Source organism: Notolepis coatsorum (genome assembly GCF_963971535.1).
Source record: "Notolepis coatsorum genome assembly, chromosome: 6".
Taxonomy (NCBI): Eukaryota; Metazoa; Chordata; class Actinopteri; order Aulopiformes; family Paralepididae; genus Notolepis; species Notolepis coatsorum.
Window position 1 is genome coordinate 113,732,031 of NC_140170.1, and position 22,281 is coordinate 113,754,311.

Genomic DNA, 22,281 nt, shown 5'->3' on the forward strand with positions numbered 1-22,281 from the left:
AAGCTAGCCAACACAAGTTACAAATACATATTTCCTGAACAACAATTCATGCCCATAAATGCTGACAGCTAGGTCAAGAGTAAGTCAACGTAAACGTCGGACTCTCAGAAGAGTGAAAAACAAGCAAGTGAACTTAGCTTACAGCAGTGGTGGTGGTGGTAGTGGTGCTCATCATCATCATCTCCAGAGTGAAAGTCCACAGTTGGATGTCGTTTCATGTCACCCTTGCTTTTTCATCTGAGCGTCAACAGCTTTTACATTCATCAATCATTTGTCCCCTTCTCTCTCTGTCTCTGTCCACTTCCCCATTCTGGAGGGAAGCTGGCTTTATCAGCAAGCACCATCATTCTCACTAAGCTGAACCAGGAAACAATGTGTGCCCATCCAGAAATATTCACACCACCACTTTGCACTGACTAACATATACACTGTTGTGGTAAGTACTGCCAATAATATCCAACTGCTTTAGAAAGTCACGTGAAGGCGGAAATAAGAAATGGTCAGCATTGGAGAAGCTACTCTGAGAGCAGTTTTACAAGCTACTCTCAGAGTAGTCGTTCTCTCCTTCACACTGGAAGGAGTTGAACGACAGCAATGCTACCCTCAAGAAATATAGTACATTTAAGTTACTTGGAAAAAGTTGTTTAAATTACTTTATTAAATGTAATTTTAATAACATCTGCAATGCAATACATAGCTGTCTGCCAGTCGGATATTAACCAACATCAAATAACCAAAAGGTAAATTGTGGGGGTGTGAGCAAGAGCATATGTGTGTAGGGGAATAGATAGCAGGTATTAGGGGCATATCTTGTATAAGACATTTATTTAAACTGTGATTTAATTTGATGTGCACTGTCATAGAATAATATTAGTCCCGCAGAGAATAATATCCTCCATTGTTGAAGCCAGCGTTGACGCTAAATAATTAACGTCACATAGCTCGCCTTTTTCTGAAAACCCAAGCACATATTGTTCCATAGCATACGCCTTCAGTTGATTATGACAAATCCTCTCTTACCTTGACGATTAAAAAGCCTCCATAATTTAGTAAATAAAGCTGTAGCCAGCCAGCTAGCATTGGGTCTATTCAAAATGCTATCCACATTAGCTACATAGCTAACCAAGTAAATACAATGGTATCCGTCCTGAGGTAACGTTAAATACAACGTTTGCTAGTCGAAATGACTGGACACACACAGGGACAAGTTAAACATCAATCAATTAATTTATTCCAATAGGTAGTTTGAGCTGCATGCATGTGAGCCGAGGTCCTCTCCATTGGAAACTAATGATGTTACGGTAACGTTAGCTCGAAAAGCACAGAAAGTTAAGCTGCTAGCAACAGACACTATAACACTTCCGGTCGGGGGTTTTCAAAATAAAAGAGCGACGTCTAAAATCACCGGAAATACGTTTATTTTGTACATTATCTATTGTTAACACGAACCTAAACTAACTTTAGTTAAACTAACTTTGCGCGTCGATGTTGCAGAAGCATAAAGGCAGAGTGTCTAAAACACCGTTGCTTTGTCGATGTTGTGTTGCAGTTGCTTTGAAGTTTCTGTAGCATGCAGAGGCCTTAAGCCTATGCATGCACAGAGAAGAAAATGGTATGCATCTGCTTGTCTAACTCCAGGGTAGATGGCAAATAAGCGAATTTCCTAAAAAGTTGTGTTCCTTTAACTCATTGACGGCCAAAAACGTAATCAGGGTTCCGACGCTTGCCGTGAATTTTTTTTCCATGCTACCTCCTGATTTTCCAGGTACCATATTAATCTATAGGCCCCTGAAGCTTTCCGCCCCCATCCGCGCCCCCTCCCCTCACACACACACAACCCCCTAGGACAGGGGTTCTCAACCTTTCTGCTGCCAAGGCACCCCTGTGTTCAATAAAATATTCCAGGGCACCCCTACATACGATAAAGACTTTTCCGGTCCTGTCTTTTTTGCTACAATGATGACAAAAGTGCTTGCTTTCAAAATAATGTTTATTTAAGAAACCGGGAAACACATTTGTGTGTATATGCAGGCTATATAATGCATTATTAACAGGTGTTTCAGGTCTAAATTGCTTAGTACTGTTGACATTACACTGCTTGTAGTAGTAAATCAAATAGCATATTTCTTTAAATTAAATTACAGAAGATTATCACTAAAGTGCTATCTGTTGCAGCTGCACACTTTTCCATAAAAATAGCACATTTGGATAAGTGTGACCATTTCTCAAAAACTGAAAATCATGTATTTTTTTTTAAATACAGAAAAGGATCACTAAAGTGCTATCTGTTGCAGCTGCACTGTTCTCCATAAAAATAGCATATTTGGATAAGTTTGACCATTTCTCAAAAACAGAAAATCATGTATTTTTTTTTAAATACAGAAAAGGATCACCAAGTTACCATTTCTCAAAAAATATAAATAAATACAGAAAATAAGCACTCGTTCACTCAGTGGACATTTCTAGCTCAATGCGAGGTCTGCTGCTGCTGCTGCTGGCTAATAATACGGTCAATACGAGGGGAGATCTTTGACAAGGCAACACGCATGTCATCCTCAAGGCTCAACTTGGCCCTATATTTTGTTTTCAGAGCTGTCATGGATGAAAAGCCAGCTTCACACAGATATGTGGTGCTGAATGGTATCAACACATGAGATACTTCGTACTCAGCACCACACTCTGAAACTAGCTCTCCAGGTGGTATCAGATGAGATTTCAATGAGTTCTTCCAAGAGTTTGGATGGAGATGTGTCAGGAAGCTTTGTCTCAATGTTGTCTGTAAAGTTTTTTTTTATCCAGAGTAACTTGGTGATCCTTTTCTGTGTTTTATTAAATAATGATTTTCAGATTTTGAGAAATGGTCAAACTTATCCAAATATGGTATTTTCATGGAAAACAGTGCAGCTGCAACAGATAGCACTTTAGTGATAATTTTCTGTAATCCAAAGAAAATTTAATATTTTTTTTTTAAATCTCAAGGCACCCCTGGCAGCTCTCTGCGGCACCCTAGGGTCACCCCTGTTGAGAACCGCTGCCCTAGGACACCTGACTACTTACTTGATTTAAAAGATGTGCCAGTCAAGTCTACATTGTAAATGCTTAGAGATTATGTCTTATTGATAATATCAATGCATGAAATAATGCAACAAGCTGTAGATGAACAACAATTTATTGAACTGGAACTTTGAAACACATGAGCACTGGGATTGATATATGTTCTCTCTTCCACTCCTCTCCTATCTCATCATGTCCTCTTCTCTCCACACCTCCCCTCGTGTCCGCTCCCGTCTTCTCTTCCTACTCTTCTCAACTCCTCTACACTCTTCTCCCTTTTCCTCTGTCATCCTCTACTCTCTTATCCTCCTCTTCTTCTCCTCCTCTTTCATCTTCGCCCCTCTTCTCTTCCTCCTCCCTCTTTCCTTTATTATTAGTCTTATTAGATTATGAGTCTTACATAGAAGGGGTAGAATGCCTACTCTTACTCTGTAAAATCTTTTGTAAATCAAACTAATGAACATAAAAGGGGAAACATAAGGCTGGTTCCCCTGTGGTTCCTCAGTACAGCAACCCCACTAGTAAGCTTAGCTTAACAGTACAGATGTATAGAATCAGTCTAGGCATGATCAATGATTTTTCAAAAATGTCTCACCCCAAATGTTCCTATTTAGTAGTATAATCTTTTTTAAGAAAAAAAAACGAAAAATCACAAAATGGCTAAAAGTAGATATAAGAATGAATGTTACAAAATGTATCAAGACTAGACTATTCATGTCAACTAGTATAGAAGTAATGTCACAGCCTAATGTGAAAATGTATTGGTAGTTAGCTAGCAATGCAAGCTAGCCAACACTAGCTAGTAGCTAGTTAGTTAGCAAACTGAATGTTGGCTAGCAAGATTGCACTCCATGTGCTTGCATCATTAACACATTGGATGCCACGGACGCTTTTTATCATTAGTTCATGCCGACCTTTGAGTGCCCCCGACGCTATATAGCGTCTGTTTGCCGTTTTTTTTTTATTGGCGATTTGAATTCATATTTCATCAATCGAGCCTCGGGTTAGTGCTGCAGAGTCTCTCTGAGCTCAATTGGGAAGATACCGCCCCCTATCGTCTTTCCCTGTGTAACTGCACCCCATTACTTTAGATTGATGCAGGGGGAGTGGTCAGTTTCCTCATTTTACTTTTCCGTCAGGCCAACTGAAGAGACCAAGTGATCGCCGGCCATCAGAACAGCGTGGATTATATATTTACAGTATCAACACTGTAATCAATAAGCGTGATCGATATTTGGAATGGCGATCAGGAATTGGAATAATCTTTTTGGATAACATCCGATCTCAGGTAAGGAATTTATTTTACCAGTCTTAGGATAATCAGACCTGTTTTCACGGAGATATAAGCTTTTGCCCCATGCGTGTGTGTGTGTGTGTGCGCGGTGATCGCTGATGAGGAAATGAGAATATTTTTTCAGCCCGCCTCTATAGCGTGCATAAGTACACATATACTATCGATAATCTAGCGTTTATTTGAAAACGATTCATAAATAGGCCGAAAAATTACAACGTTTTTGTGTATTCCAGAATATTCCAGTAAATGCCGTTTATCACGGAATCTATATATTTTCCTTGAAAACGAGGGCTTTTCAAAATGCTATAAAACGAAAATGAACCGATAAAAAACAATCCGTTTCGACAATGTTGACTGCAAACAAGTCATTGATAAGCGACAGGCAGATTAGACACATAGGCAGATTAGACACATAGCCATAATTTAAGACAGAGAATATGCGTTCACAACGCTATCATTGAAGTGGGTGCTGGCATTCAACGGGGTTTCCAATGTTAAATGGCTGGCACTCGAACTGTTAACGAAATCCAAATTCAAAGACACAGCTCGTCACGGATTGGGCAAACGCGTCAGTGGCCAATCAGAGAGCGTCAGTCAGTGCCAATCAGAGAGCATCTCCGAGAAATGCGGCTTGTTTGTGTAATCACGCTTACCACACAGTTAAAACACAGCTACAGTACTTACATTTGAGGATAAACTTGCATAAGAAGTTTCACTGTAGATGTCAAGGCTCCCGTGTTGGCTGGGAAATGCATGTATTTGACCCTTCTATTGAGATTGCGAGTAATGTTATTATTCCTGAAGTCCACCAATCCGAAACTATACTTTTAAAGTCCATATCACCAAGTTGCCTGCATCAAATTTTAACATCCAATATAACATGGGGTTATGAATATTCACAGTAAATTTTGTGACTGTATGACTAGTGGGTCAGGAGATAAACCCATTTTGCAAATGGAAGGCATTGCCTGTTGGGGGTGCTAGAGGAGAATTCTACCTTTTGGGGTCATGAATGTTCACAGCAAATGTTTTATGGCAATCCATCCATTACTTTGAGATACTGTATCTTGTTCTCAGTTTGGCCTGATGGTGGCGCTAGAGGAATGGTCAAGGGGTGAGTGAAATCAATAGATTCATTAATATTAATATCACATTAACACATTGCCCGCCGGGCATTGTACCCATCATTGTACCCAGTCTGCCAGCGCTATAAGTCTATGGAGTGGCTCACCTTCTTTGCAGGGCTATAACTTTTTTAATTCTATTGCTATATTGACATTACTATGGCCCATTCAACATCGATTATCTATCGTTCAGGATGTGGGAACGTTATACTTTTTCATTCATACATTCATACAAAAATACCTTCTAGAATATAAGTATGTTTTTATCGTTTTCTGCAGTAATTCCTAGAACGTGAGTTATAGGCCTAAACGCATATATAGATTATCGATTGCCGTTTCCCCCCTATACACGCTATATTAAAAAATTTAACTGTATATGATCGTATACGTTATGCTTCATCATGCGTGGAGGAAAGGGGGGGGGTCGTTTATAATTCCCCGATCATCAGTAACTGCTTTATGTAGTATGGGTGGATATATTGATCAGATGGTTTACAAACAAGGAAACTCACAATTGGGTTGAAAATAACGTTAGTGTCCTCTTACCATGGGTCAAAGAGACTGGCGGTGAAAGATCCCAAGTATATGACGTCGATCGCCTAGGTCCATTTCCGGTTTGTATGTCGCAATAAACGCCGAAATCATATCGATTATTAAGTTTAGAAAGCAATCCATTATGTACATTGTGTCTGTCGGGAGTCATGCAACGATATCTGATGGCCGGATGAGTTTAATCGTCGCACACCAGCAATATCCTGCAGGCGAGTGCAACTCGCCCGACCATCCACCAGGCGGCGGTATTGAGCCGTCGTTGCCTTCACCTACAGGGTCCAGCTGCAGCGTTGCGGGTGTATATATGAATTATGAATGCCATGGCGAAAAAATTTAATATTGATCTCAAAATCGCTGGACAGCGTTATTGGCAAAATGGGCATGGTGGGCAATATCGCTGTACAGCGTTTTTGGCGCAGAAAGGGTTAATACATTAATATTCACAGCAAATTTAGTGAATGTACAAATTTCACACCAGACGATGCTCTCATTCGACAATTGTTAGGCCTGATGGATGACGCTAGAAGAAAGGTCTCAGGGTCACAACAATCAACATGTTTCTTCCTCTATGGGTCATGAATGTGCACAGCAAATTGCATGGCAATCCATCCATTAACAGAAACACACAGACAAGGGCTTTGCTTTGGTGGAGGTAACAATACATTTAAATCTAGAAAATGATGTGCACTACATATCTTTAATAAATACGTTGTTGTTTGATCATATTCAGTCACCTAACACTATAAAACTTGACACATATGGGTCAATCAAGCTCAGGTTAAATTAAATTCCCATATAACTTCTGAATGTGCCATGAAGAGCGAATCGTGCATTTGATCATCTGTGTCATATTCGATAAGGATAAATAAAACTGAAATACCAATGCAATAATGATGCAACGCAATCTTGATATGCATAATGCTTATGTCTCTAAAACACCGACCAGTAAAGCTGGCACTGCTTTAGTATTATATTAATATACATAAGATATACAGTTTGGAATGAATAATGCACTTTCGTTTGCATTCCTTTCCAGGCCAGCATCCCTTAATAGCTTCACACTGGTAGCCATTATACAGTAGTCCCCTCACCTACCATCTATTTTACATTAGTGCTGCAGGAGTTTCCTGAACAATCCCTCCTGGGAGCAGGGTAAACCGAGCTGCAGCCGCTCAGCAAGCCTGCACAAAGTGGGATTTTTTCCCCCACCACGCAGCTCTATTTTAGGAGGGGTTTAGGTTGACGAATGCAGACGAGTCTGATATTATATTTAGTCTATTGTTTGGGTTCAAAGGGGCGGTGTCTGTCCCAGTCTGCTTGCATGAGGCCCTAATGGCTATGTGCTACCACTCATCTCCATTAGATCAAGAGGCAAATAAATACAGAAAGAAAGAAGTGAGTGAATGAGTGAGTAAATAAATGATGGGGCAACTAGACAAAATGTAATCCCCTTTTTAATTTGGGTCCACTCAGCCTTACTCCACACTCTAATCTGGAACACTCTGAGCAGGCTGTGTGTGTGTGTGTGTGTGTGTGTGTGTGTGTGTGTGTGTGTGTGTAGGTGTGTAGGTGTGTAGGTGTGTAGGTGTGTAGGTGTGTAGGTGTGTAGGTGTGTAGGTGTGTGTGTGTGTGTGTGTGTGTGTGTGTGTGTGTGTGTGTGTGTGTGTGTGTGTGTGTGTGTGTGCATTATCATCATGTCTGTCTGCACATAATGCTAATGTCTCTGTCTGTCTGCCTTTCTCTATGTGTACATAGAGCCATAAAACAAGCAAACAAAGGAGCACATGCAGCACCAGCTAATTACACATTAAAGATATTACTATAGAAAGATAATTCACTGCCATTGTCATGTTTCTGGTGGTTTAAACCCAAGTACAGAGACAAAGGAGGCAGAGGCAGGTTGTAATGGAAAAACAAAGTTTACTGGAGAAACTGAAGGCAAGAGGATACAAAATGGAAACTCAAGAAGGAGAAGGTTGACAGCCTGGCTGACTAAACTCAAACTGGTAACAGAAAACAACTAAACAGACTGGACAGACTGACCAGGACACTGACTGACCAGGGACTCAAATACTGACTTAAATACATAAGGGGATAATGAACGAGGGACAGCTGGGGCAGACAAGACACAACAAGACACAGCTGGGGAAGACAAGACAGATCACCACAAAATGAGAACAAACTGGGGACATCTGCTCAGTCTGCAGGTGAGAGGGAGAGAAACAAGAGGCTGGAGAAACAAGAGGGAGAGACAGACAGAGAAACAGGGGCTGGATAAACTAAAGGGAGAGACAGAGAGAACAAGAGGGAGAGACAGACAGAGAACAATAGGGAGAGACAGACAGAGAACAAGAGGGAGAGACGGATAGAAAACAAGAGGGAGACAGACAGATAACCAGTGAGAGAGACAGACAGAGAAACAGAAGGGAGAGGATGACAGATAAACAAAAGGGAGAGACAGACAGAGAAACGAGAGAGAGACAGAGAAACAAGAGGGAGAGAATGACAGAGAAACAAGAGGGAGCGAATGACAGAGAAACAAAGGGAGAGAGACAGAGAAACGAGAGACAGAAACAAGAGGGAGATAATGATATAGAAACAAAAGGGAGAGACAGACAGAGAAACGAGAGAGACAGAGAAACAAGAGGGAGAGAATGGCAGAGAAACAAGAGGGAGAGAATGACAGAGAAACAAGAAGGAGAGAATGACAGAGAAACGAGAGAGAGACAGATAAACAAGAGGGAGAGAATGACAGAGAAACAAGAGGGAGCTAATGACAGAGAAACAAGAGGGAGCTAATGACAGAGAAACAAAGGGAGAGAGACAGAAACAAGAGGGAGATAATGATATAGAAACAAAAGGGAGAGACAGACAGAGAAACGAGAGAGAGACAGAGAAACAAGAGGGAGAGAATGACAGAGAAAAAAGAGGGAGAGAATGACAGAGAAACAAGAGGGAGAGAATGACAGAAAAACAAGAGAGAGACAGACAAGAGACAAGAAGGAGAGACAGACAGAGAAACAAAAGGGAGAGACAGACAGAGAAACCGATGCTGGAAGTCACAACCGGGGGAACGGAAGAAAGGGCCTTGCAAGGTTGTAAGGAAATTAAAAGCATCTTAAAAAGGTACCATGTACAGACCAGAGGAAACTTTTACCTGATGCAGTAATAAAACCAGGGATGCGTTCTTCATGGGACGGGGTTGCACTCCGTGCACCCAAAGATTTGAGCAGAAGCGCGTGCACGCACATGCACACAGGAATGCGCTGCACTCGCCAACTCGCTATAAGTACCCACCTGGGCTACTTTGCATATCAATAGCGCCGGTCGTCAGGTGTGTTAAATACGTTCTCAGATATATTCACACAGAACTTGTGAATGAAATAGAGCGCGCGTGCACGTGGCGTCATTCGCGTGCGTGCAATCAGAGTTGATATGAGGAACGCACCTCTGAATAAAACCAAAGGACCTCACAGTCATGTACTTCTGGTGTGGCCTCAAGCATCAGCTTCAAACCATTTGTTGCACCCAAAAAAGTTATTGGGCTTGGAACATTCCTCACATGAGAAGTGAACTAACAAGTAAATAGCACAACTATAAATTAATAATTGAAATATCAAACTATGGCTGATGGTTTTCTGGGGAATGTGTCATTAAGGTATGCTGGTTCCTTACAGAAACACTGCTGTAGAACATAATGCTCTGTGTAAGCCCATGCCTGTACAAACAAGCTTATACTGTATGTTCTGTCTGTCTCTCTACCAGTGTGTGTTCTGGTACAGAGTACAGACCTATTGCATAGTGCTTCCCTGTCAGGAAATTTGTAGGTTTGACGGGTGCTCTTGATAAGACGAGGCCAGACGGCAAATGCAGCACACTTGATGGCTGTAAACTACTTATTTGGGGAGTGATAGAGGTGTCATTCATTCTAGAAAGGACTAACTCTTCCACTCAGGGTTAGCTGTTTCTCACAGCATGACAGACGTACCAATCAACCTAATTGAAAACCTCACTCTCGAATTAGATTAAAGGATGGCATGACAACCAGAGCAGTCGGTTTAACCATCTGTTCAGCTCTGTACCAATGGCCATACTGTGCAGGCGATCACGTACAGTTTCACACATGAAGAAAAACGACTCAAAACATGGGTGATGTTGGATTGTATCAAACACTCACTGAACTTAGGCACACATGGTTTATCTGCAAATAACAATGCACTGTTGGCATGGACATGATACCAAACAAACATAAAACACAAGGAGAACCACATAAAAACATTAAACATAAGGAGAACCACACATAAACATTAAACACAAGGAGAACCACACATAAACATTAAACACAAGGAGAACCACACAAACATTAAACATAAGGAGAACCACACATGAACATAAAATATGAGAAGAACCACAGATAAACATTAAACACAAGGAGAACCACAGATAAACATTAAACACAGGGATAACCACAGATAAACATAAAACACAAGGAGAACCACACATAAACATAAAACACAAGAACCGCACAGAAAGCAAAAAAGCCATATCATATGCATACAATCTAATCTAAACTAATCTAAATCTAAAGAAAACAAGAAGGAACACTGGGGCTGTGGTGAAATCTACTGTATACCCCCACCCCTTCTTTTGGTGTTTCTAAAAAGGAAACACAAACCTGAACATAATATATATGCAAACATTGTGCATAATGATAAAAATGCTAAGTGGCCATATATTATGCATAAAGATAAAAAAAAATTAAAAAGTCATACCTTATGCATAATAACCTGAATGCCCAGGAGCTATAAGGCAGTGTATTGTAGATAGACAATTCTGCAAGCAATTATGACCAACAGCCCACCCCCCCTAGAATATGATCTTCTTACACATAACCTATTATGTAATTCACATTGATTATGCCCTTATTTACAGATTCAAATTCAAGTTAAATGCAATACCCTGAAAATGTCATTACTATCACATCTGTGCTATCGTTACCACCAAGGCCCTACCTTACGCATAATGATAAATATTGTGAGGGTAATGGTATATACTTAGAAACTTAATGATGGAAGACATACAGTATAGTCCAGTATACCTTGCATAATGATAGAGGTGTTAATACAACATAGTATATAGCCTAGTGCTATAGAAATATAGGGAAGATGTACCCTGAGCATGATGTAATAGAAATATAACAGAGCCAGGTGTGTGTTGCAACATATTGTATAGAGTCTTCGTAGAGCCATACCCTGCGTGTGTTGTACAGAGTGTGTTGTACAGAGTGTAAAAGAGTCTTGATAAGAGCCATACCCAGTGCATGGTCCCGTTGGCGGAGTTCGAGAGTGGTAAGGACAGATGGCTGGTGTCTCTGGGTAATGTCTGGGCACTGGCCTGAAGGAGAGACAGGAAAACACAGATTACCAATCTGTAATATAGCCGTTAAATTTAACCTCTTACCAAGCACTGGCCCGAAATCGGGCCCTCATGCCCATTGCCCATGCACGCAAGTCACGGCACTTTGCGAGCGTCTACCAGCTCAGGGCTGCATTTGTCGCCAAACATATAATATATCGTTCGAAACATCCATTTGTTGCCGTTTGAACGCCACCTCACTCGACCAATTCCGTGCCTCGGTTCTCGAGTTACATGACAATATGTCAGACGAGCGTCTTTTTACGCGCTGCGTGTCATGATGACCACGCCGGACTGTATACGCTCCAGAACTGACCAATCACCGCTGATGGCGAAAATTATTAGTCAGCGTTGTAGCCAACGAGTGTCCGCTTCCAACGATACCCCACGGGGGGGGGGGGGGGGGGGGGTGAGAATATGTGACTCGGCGTGGTCAAACCCGACTTGTGACGGCAGGTTACAATCATCACAAATCGCGAATATGTTGCACACTTCAGAAATAGGTAAAAATCGAAATATTGCTTTTTTGACTGCTTTGAAATGTTCTTTCTATGTTCCCTTATTTGCTAAACTTAATACAACTTGTAAATGAGTTCATTATTGTTATTTGTCCGATAGTATGTGTCCCAATGCTAGTCAAAAAAACTACAGCGCTGGGCTGGTTTTAATGCTTGGGGTGTGGTCTAGCGTGAATGGCTTGGCATTCATTCATTACAGGTACTTCAGAGGTGTTGAAACACACACTGCTCTGCTTTCACCATTGCAGAGAGAACGAAAAAAATGCATTCCGAAAAAACATTAACACATTGGTCGCCAAAAACGGCTTACGACGTGTTTGCCCGCCATGCGTTGAAATCAATATTTAATTTTTTCGCCATGGCATTCATAATTTATCCAGCCAACCTCCGGTGCTGCAGCGGGACCCTGAATGAGACTGCAACGCCTCAATACCGCCGCCTGGTGGATGGTCGGGCGAGTTACACTCTCAAAACCGGAAGTTGTGATCGGTGCGTCGAGGAAATTCCTCCGGCAGTAATATCTTGTTACGTGGGTCCAGACAAACACTGGCGTGCATATGGATTGCTGCCATAACGCAATAATCTATATCATTTCGGCGTTTATTGCGCCATACAAACCGGAAATGGATCTAGGCGATCGGCGTCAAATAATTGGAATCTTTTTCTTCCAGTCTCATCGGCAAACGGTAAGAGGACAGTAACGTTATTTTCAGCCCGATTGTTTATTCATTTCACTGCAAACCATCTGATAAATATATCAACCCATACTAAATAAAGCCGTTACTGACGATCAAGGAATTATAAACGACCCCCCCCCCCCCTTTCCTCCATGCATGATGAAGCATTATGTATACCGATCATATACATTTGAATTTTTTAATATAGCGTGTATAGGAAAAAAACGGCAATCGATAATCTATCATATGCGTTTGGGCCTATAACTAGCGTTTTTGGAATGACTGCAGAAAAGATTAAAAACATACTTATATTCAAGACGGTATTAACACAACAATGTATGAATGAAAAAAATGCCCACATCCGGAACGATAGATAATCGATGTTGAATGGGACATAGTAATGCAGATATAGCTATAATATTTAAAAAGTTATAGCCCTGCAAAGAAGGTAAACATCTCCATAGGGTTACAGTGCTGGCAGAGAGTGGTATAAGATGGGCACAATGCCCGGCGCCCAATGTGTTAAGTTACACTTCTTAACGTTATAGCAACTCAACTTGTGTTCCACGGCCTCTTATTTACGCGCGAGTCGGTCGTTTCTGTCAGACATTAACACAACAATCTGTTATAAATCACATTTAAAATGTCACAAATTTTATGAGCGAACGAATTTCGTTACATTGGATTTAATGCAACCTAATGTCATAATAAAGTACTTTAATCGACTACAGTCGACTACTGTTATTGACAGAGGTTCACGTGAACTATCAGCCACTGCTGTGTGACAAGGTTTGGTGTTTGGTCACCTGCCCCGCTGTCTAAACACTCCTGCTTTCCAATTGACAGCTTACGCATCGATGCGCTTTGTGAAGGCATGTCATATTCTACTTCAGTAGACGTTTATTTTTTCTTACACCCTCTTGCTAGAAACAACTGTTGTCGTCTTTTCTGGGAGCTCTTTACGAGCTGTTTCTGCATTTTGACAGGTCCGGCTGAATCTCCCGCGGCTGAGAACAGCAATCAGAGCACGTGATGCATCTGAACCAATCACGTTATCAGAAATCTGCACCAGCCCAATGAGAGCTCGTTTCTTGTGACAAACCCCTCAGCGCGAGACAGCTGTGACTCATAATGATATTGGGGAGAGAGCGACCGTTGATCTGAATGCTGCGAAATCAACAGGCGCAGCAGGACAAAGTGTACCTCCAGTTATGCTGCTCTGATTAAAGGTCATGTTAAAGTGGTATGTGGTCCAGTTATGCTGCTCTGATTACGTCCTCTTAAAGTTGTCAGGCTTCAAACATTTTGCAATGTTTTCTATGCTAAATCTTTCTCTTCAAAGTAACTAGTAACTGATGTGTTCAGATAAATGTAATGGAGTAAAAGGTACAATATTTCCTTTGAAATGTAGTGGAGTAAAAGTAAAGTGTTCCTTTACCTTTCACTACCACACTACAGAAGGTTAACCTTTCACTACCACACTACAGAAGGTTAACCTTTCACTACCACACTACAGAAGGTTAACCTTTCACTACCACACTACAGAAGGTTAACCTTTCACTACCACACTACAGAAGGTTAACCTTTCACTACCACACTACAGAAGGTTAACCTTTCACTACCACACTACAGAAGGTTAACCCTTTCACTACCACACTACAGAAGGTTAACCTTTCACTACCACTAGGGATGCCCCGATCGATTGGCCAGCGATCGGTATCGGCCGATATTCAGTATAAATATGAGATCGGTGATCGGTGATAATGCTTTATTTTCGCCGATCGTCAAATCCGATCGAAAAACATGATCCAATTCTTAGCGGAGATCTCACTGCTGACTTCTCTCTCAGACACACAGAGCTGCTTGCAGCGTACGGCCCCTCCTCCTCCTCCTGCCCCTCCCGCATCCATGTAAACAAGAGGCTCCAGCTGCCTCCGGCAACAGTCTGCTCTAGTGCATGCGACGTGAGCTAACGTTGGCTACCTACCGAGCTAACGTTACTGTTTAAACTAAATGACCCAGTCAACTATTCACTTTTAGTTTAATACATGAGGCATTGTCTAACGTTATCTAGCTGGCTAGCTGATAGCTGCTGATATCAACAAATGCTCCAGCAATAGTCGAGTGCATGATAAGTTACCTCCGTTGACTCGGTAGCTCACGTTAGCTCACGTTAGCTCTAAACTAAATAGTTCACTGAGGCGTTGTCTTAACGTTATCTAGCCGGCTAGCAGTAGCTACAGATAGCTCCTGATATCAATGTCTTATAACATTGATTCGATGCGTATTCGAGCTGAGGGCATGCTGAATGTGATTTATACCAATAGGGTCCAGCTGCAGCGCCGGAGAATCCTGGCTGTAGCTGGAGGCTACTCGAGTACACACAGACAGTGGAGCTGTTTGCAGATAGCAAGCATTTTGACTTGTTGCGTGGTGGCGATGTCTCGCAGATAATACAACTACAAGTATGATTATATAATATATTTTTTTTTATAAAAAAAATAATAATAATATATATATATATATTTTTTTTATACCAAAAACGATCGGTATCGATCGGTATCTGCCGATATGGCTCATAGACGATCGGTGATCGGTATCGGTGGCAAAAAACGTGATCGGGGCATCCCTAACTACCACACTACAGAAGGTTAACCTTTCACTACCACACTACAGAAGGTTAACCCTTTCCCTACGACACTACAGAAGGTTAACCTTTCACTACCACACTACAGAAGGTTAACCTTTCACTACCACACTACAGAAGGTTCAGATTCAGATTCAGAGTTTTATTTGCCACATGGAATCATACAATCAGAGTTTCTTCATTACACAATCATAAATAACATTCCATGGACAAAAGGAGCAGGAAGAAGAATAAATCTTATAGTTACCTGCCCCTTATTCCTAAACTAAAAAGTATTTTCTTAATGGTCGGTGTACAACCTAATTTATACAAATAATAATTTATACCATTATACAGAAACTCACAATCCACAGTTAAACAAAGAAAAAATTTAATAATAATAACAACAACAACAACAACAACAACAACAACAACAACAACAACAACAATAACAATAATAATAATAATAATAATAATAATAATAATAATAATAATAATAATAATAATAATAATAATAATAATAATAATAAAGAATAAAAGAAAGAGAAAAAAAGAAAAGAAAACCTTTCACTACCACACTAATTTTTTAATAAACTATCATGACTTTTCCTTTTTCCTCTGGGTGTTGTGTTTGCAGTGTCACAAGACAGAGTCATTGTCATAACAAAGAGCCTGAGACTGGAACGCTGCCAGGTGTTAATTGCCCCAGTGAGAGGGGGGCCATGGATTACAATGAATTCTGGGTAGTGTTGTAGTTGTTTTACACTGTAAGTGTAAACTCTTGAAGGCCATTTTTCTCTGAATACGTTTTGTGATATCACCATGATTCATAGGAAGTAGCTTGAAAAGTATCCAACCAAAATGTTCAAGTGATGGCTTATTTTGAAGGTATGAATCTGTACTTTCATAATATGTATTAAAAAAAATTGAAGATCCCTCAACATGACCCTGAACACCATGCCTAGTCACATATAGGAACTAGGTGAAAGTTGACGAGCGAACATGAGAAGTGACTCAGACCTCAGAAGAACGCACGGCGGTGGATGAGGACATACAATGTGAGTACACAAGTTCAACTCAAGTTCAACCTGAAACTCTATTTCATTAGCACTAAAAGTGATCTTCCTTTTTTGCATTAGTAACTTCAGAATGTTATCTTTCAAAAGAGACCAGGCATGTGCTATAAGTATAAAGTATAAAGCTAAGCTTTGCAAAAGAAGTATGCAGTCCTCAAGTTCAAGTAAAAAATTGCCTGTTAAGAGGTTAACACTTAGTTAAAGCATAAGTTTGTCAGTGTCTAATATTAAATATAATAGAGATAGTCGAATGAGTTTTGAGTAGAGAGCGATTGTTTGTCTATTGTCATTATTGTTTGCTGATGATACCAATTTTTTTTGCTCTGGAAATAATTTAAAGGAACTAGCTGAATATATTGTGTATGAAATGACAAAGCTAAAGAAATGGTTTGATGTAAATAAGCTATCACTGAATCTGAAAAAAACAAAATTTATGATTTTTGGCAATCGAAAACTAGATGAAAATATAGTACTGACCATAGATGGAGTTGATATAGAGAGAGTTAATGAATTTCGTTTTCTTGGTGTGATTATGGATGATAAATTAACATGGAAATCTCACATAGCACACGTTAAAAAAAAGATGTCCAAGAGTATTTATGTTATGAATAAAGTAAAGGATGTGTTAGAGTATGAGGCAATGAGAACACTCTACTGTTCACTCATCTCACCTTATATCAGTTATTGTGTTGAAGTATGGGGGAATACTTATGGGACCAATATAAAACCATTATATATACTACAGAAGAGGGCTGTAAGAATCACACAAAGTGAATTATCGAGAACACACAAACACATTATTTATTAAATCTAGAATAATTAAACTTGAAGACATGGTTAAGTTTCAAACAATGTTAATTATGTTTAGGGCAAGAAATAATACACTGCCAGAAAAACTACTAAATCAGTTTGCATGTACCACACTTAAACATATGTGTCCTTCAGTTATTGGTGTAAAGTTGTGGAATTCCCTCCATAGCGAGCTTAAGGGATGTAATAGTGTTTATCAATTCAAAAAGAATGATAAAAAAAAAATTTAGTCAGTATGAAAGTCAAATGTGATCTGAATAGTGAGATTTTTTCTTTTTTTTCTTTCTTTCTTTTATTCTTTATTATTATTATTATTATTATTATTATTATTATTATTATTATTATTATTATTATTATTATTATTATTATTATTATTATTATTATTATTATTATTATTATTATTATTATTATTATTATTATTATTATTATTATTATTATTATTATTATTATTATTAATTTTTTTCTTGTTTAACTGTGGATTGTGTGTTTCTTGTATAATGGTATAAATGATTATTTTGTGTAAATTAGGTTGTACGCCGACCATTAAGTAAATACTTGTTTAGTTTAGGAATAAGGGGCAGGTAACTATAAGATTTATTCTTTTTCCTGCTCCTTTTGTCCATGGTATGATATTTATGATTGTGTATGAAGAAACTCTGATTGTATTGATTTCATGTGGCAAATAAAAACTCTGAATCTGAAATCTGAATCTGAATTATCCCTGGGCACTGGTACAGTATCTTCTGGTTTAGTCTGTTTCGTGTCATAACCCCCCCCCCCATTTCCTGCTGCTTTACACTGTTAGCTATCTAATAAAAACAGAAATATGGCAAACATACATGTAATAAATGAACAAGCTGCTTCACCTTGCAGGGTGTGTGTGAGCGTGCTCGGCGCGGGGGTTTCCAGGACCGCTCCTTGGTGATGCTGTTGATGTAGTAGCATCGTCTCGTGGCCGGATCCAAGTACTGGTCCCACATTTCCATGGTCTGGACGGGCCGCTGTCCCTGGCTCGGGGCGGGGGGCTCCGGCTGTGACGGCTTCCTGGCAGGCTGAATCTCACTGTAGAGGGGCGAGTCCTGCCACGACAACTGAGCCACATGTTCTGTGGGGACCTGGAAAGACGGGGAGGAGGGAAGAGGGACATGGTGGGAGAGGATGAGAGATGGGGGAGAGAAGAGAGTGAGATGGAGGAAGAGGAGGAGACGAGGTGGGGTGGGGGAGCAAGGTGGAGAGGGGAGATGAGGACAGCAGGGGAGGGGGAGAGAAGGAAGGAGGTAGGGAAAGGATGTGAGAAGGGGAGAGGAGGAGAATATGAGATGGGGAAAAGGGGATATGAGAAGTGTGAGGGACAGGAAGGAGGAGGAGAAGAGGGAAAGAGAGGGTAGAACAGATAAGCCAGAGGTCAACAGAGAAGGTGAGGTAGCAACAGAGGTGGAAGGGACAAGAGAAGCAGAAAAGGGAGAGAATGGTTGGATGGAGAGCAAGATAAATATGAGGTTTGATACTATTATACACAATAGAAAAACAACAACACTGATACGATAGCACTGGTTGTACTCTTGCACATTTGACGATAAGCTACTTAAAGATTAAAAGAAAAAAAACACTGGCCTGTGTGTACTATACCAGACACTACTATACCCCCTTGAGGCCCTTGAGGGTGTGAGTTTAATTTCACAATTTCATTCACTAGAGACTAGAAGTTAGCCCAATCAGAGGATAGTAATTATCGCATTACAGAATTCTGCACTGGTTGACTTCATAACCTTGGCGATATGCTGGCTCTTTCAAACTGAGTCCTTCTAATAGAAATAAAGAAAATCAACAATTTTGTTATCAATTGAGCTTTGATTAAATTAATTTACTGTTTAAATTGTATTATATATTATATTAGAGTGCTCTATACGTGTGGTGGGGGAATGCACTGTGCATGCAGAGGGTTCTAATTCTGCTGAATTCCCATTAGATGGGATGCTGCAAAGTGAATGAATGAAGTTTATTTTTCGGTCTTGTTTACAGACAAATCAAACACACAATCACAAATGTACATATTCAAGGCAAGCTCACACACAAAATCCAAAATCAACGACCGAAAAAAAGGAATAGGCTGAAGCACGTGCTTATTTTTGCCTATCCTTTACAAATTCTTAAAAACTAAATATATTTTAAATAATATAAGAAAAAAAAATTAAAATATGCTGCAAGATATAATTTTTTTAAAGAAAAAAACGAATGTTTGATATTTTTACTCAAAACTGTACTCCTGAATTACTTTATCCTTTAAGGCTTTTTTAAATCTCCCCTGAGAAGTACACAACTTCAACCCGTCACTAAGGCTATTCCATAATTTAACTCCAAAATTGAAACACATCTAGCTTTTACATTAGTTCTTACCTTTTTATATGTTTTAAGAATACATAACCCTCTTAAATGATACTTTACTTCTCTTGGTTGAAAGAGACATTGAATACAAACTGGTAGGCTTTTACTCTTAGCACGAAAATGATTTCCAAGGTTTTTATGTACACCATATCACATTTTAATGTGCAGGACTTTATGAATAATGGATTTGTCGATTCAAATAACTAGCTTTGTTTATAATAATAATAATAATAATAATAATAATAATAATAATAATAATAATAATAATAATAATAATACATCTATTTTATATAGCGCTTTTCCAGGTGCTCAAAGACGCTTCACATGGGCAGGAGAGACAAACTATATAAAAAAAAAAAAAAAAACAGAACAAAACAGAACAAAAATAATACATGACAAAATAAAATAAAACCGACAGAATTAGAGGTCAAAAGCAAGATTGAAAAGGTGGGTTTTGAGGGCTGATTTAAAAGATGTCAGGGTGTTTATGATTCTAATAGCTCTTTTCTGTAGTTTAATAATAGGATCTATATTTGTTTTAAGATTCCCCCAGACCTCAACACAATATGACATGTATGGCACAACAAGTGAAAAATACAATATATGCAAACATTTCTGATTTAACAGCTCCGTTGTTTTGTACAGAATGCCAAAAGATTTGGCTAATTTACCTTTGATATATTGTATATGTGGCATCTAACAGAGTTTGTGATCTATAATCACACCTAAGAATTTTTTTTCATATACTCTTTCAATTTCAGTTCCATTTAAATTCAGTTTAATTTCACAGTCGGTAGGAACACCACCAAATACCAAACAGTTTGTTTTGTTCAAGAGACAACTTATTCCTATCAAACCATTTCTTTAACTTTATCAATTCCCTTTCTACTGTTTTCAATCATTCTTTTATGTCCTCCCCTAGTCGGTCTAAGGTCGCTTTCACATATAGTTTGGTGGACTCTGTGCGATTCGGGGGGGTGAAGTTGCAACATTGTTGCATTCTTCATTTGGTTCGGTTTGCTTTCACACTGCAATTTGTCAAGTGCACCAAACTTTCTGAACAATGTCACGCGATCAAAAAGGGCACTCGTCTATTGGATATAGAATCCCAAAAACAGGCTTCGGGGACAGCTCTACAGCGCACACATACACCACATTATTGTGCGAAGCAGCCCAGCACACACACATATATACACACACACACCACATTATTGTGCGAAGCAGCCCAGCACACACACATATATACACACACACCACATTATTGTGCGAAGCAGCCCAGCACACACACATATATACACACACACCACATTATTGTGCGAAGCAGCCCAGCACACACACATATATATACACACACACCACATTATTCTGCGAAGCAGCCCAGCGCACACACATTATTCTTATATATTGCTGAAATGCTGACGCAGTTTTTTTACTTTGTTGTGACATTGGTCGATTGTTCGATTGAAGCTTATTGCCATCATTCTCTCTCTAAACAACTTGTACACCTCATTGTTTTTGTGAGTGGCCACAAGCAGCTGTTTAATTAGCTCATCTAATGAGCATTCACACCACAAAAGTACGCACCAGGGTTCACTTGGAAGCGAACCGAGACCTACGTTTTCAGGCGGACCAGAGTTCGCTTTTTTGGTCCGCACCAGAGTTTGAATGAGCTTTCACACTACCCCAAACCAAGCGGACTATCCGAGGAAAACGGACTCTGGTGCATTTAAAGCGGACCAAACAGCTCTGGTGTGAATGCAACCTCAGACATACTTGTTATGTATTGGGTTAGGTTTGTCCCAGGGCGATTGCCATGCTCACCTTGTACGTTGTGATTTTCCGCTATGATAACCAGAGACAAAAAATGCTCGGAACTTCATAAAAGTCAGTCAAAGCTTGCCAAAAGCTCAAACAGTGATCTCCAAGCCTACGTGGTTGAACTCAAACAACAAAGAAACAGACTAAGAAATGATGTAAACACCATGATCAAATCTGCCAAAAAAGAAATTCATCAATGACAAAACTGAGGAAAACAAAAACAAACCCTGTGAACTTTGGAAATTACTCAACAACCAACTAGGCTGCAGTAAAAAACTAAAAACCAGATTTACAAACATAAACATAAAGACAGAAAACACTCAAGACAAGCTGGATGCTGAGAAAGCCTTCGATCGTGTGGAATGTGGCTACCTGTTCTATGCTCTCCGGCGGTTCGGCTTCGGTGACGTTTTTATCTCCTGGGTCAGACTGTTATGAGCCCCCTGCTGTATTCACTGTACACACATGACTGTGCGGCCAGGTTCAGCTCCAACTCCATAGTGAAGTTTGCGGACGACACGGTAGGCTTGGGTGGTATAATTTTTTTCATACCGTCATACCTTGCTGACATAATACCCCTATATACGGTATATGACGGTATGACTTTCATTTTCATCAGCGGGGAGGGGGGCGGGGGGGGCGGAGCTAACAATATACTCGTTATAACCATACATAACGCTTATATTGAAACACGTTGACATTAGGGCCGTTCTTTCAACCTAAAAGTGCACTTTCTTCAACCTCGAACCTAAATACCTTAGCAACCCGTGTTACCAAGTAAACAAATCACGGAACGATAGCCAGTTAGCCCGCACCAGCCTAGTACTAGTAATGTTAGCTCCCGGAACGATGGCCAGTTAGCCCGCACCAGCCTAGTACTAGTAACGTTAGCTCCCGGAACGATGGCCAGTTAGCCCGCACCAGCCTACTAC

At 40.0% G+C, this 22,281-nt stretch overlaps 1 protein-coding gene across 1 annotated transcript in view; it reads right to left on the reverse strand.

Moving 5' to 3' along the window:
• The window catches only part of arhgap9 (Rho GTPase activating protein 9), an 84,629-nt gene that overhangs the window by 52,133 nt on the left and 10,215 nt on the right, over positions 1-22,281 (reverse strand). The window contains exons 4-5 of the mRNA XM_084316416.1: positions 18,013-18,261; positions 11,338-11,418 (exon numbers count right to left, since the gene is read on the reverse strand). Coding sequence (XP_084172542.1) covers positions 11,338-11,418; positions 18,013-18,261 — 330 coding nt within the window. The remainder of the gene's footprint in view (positions 1-11,337; positions 11,419-18,012; positions 18,262-22,281) is intronic.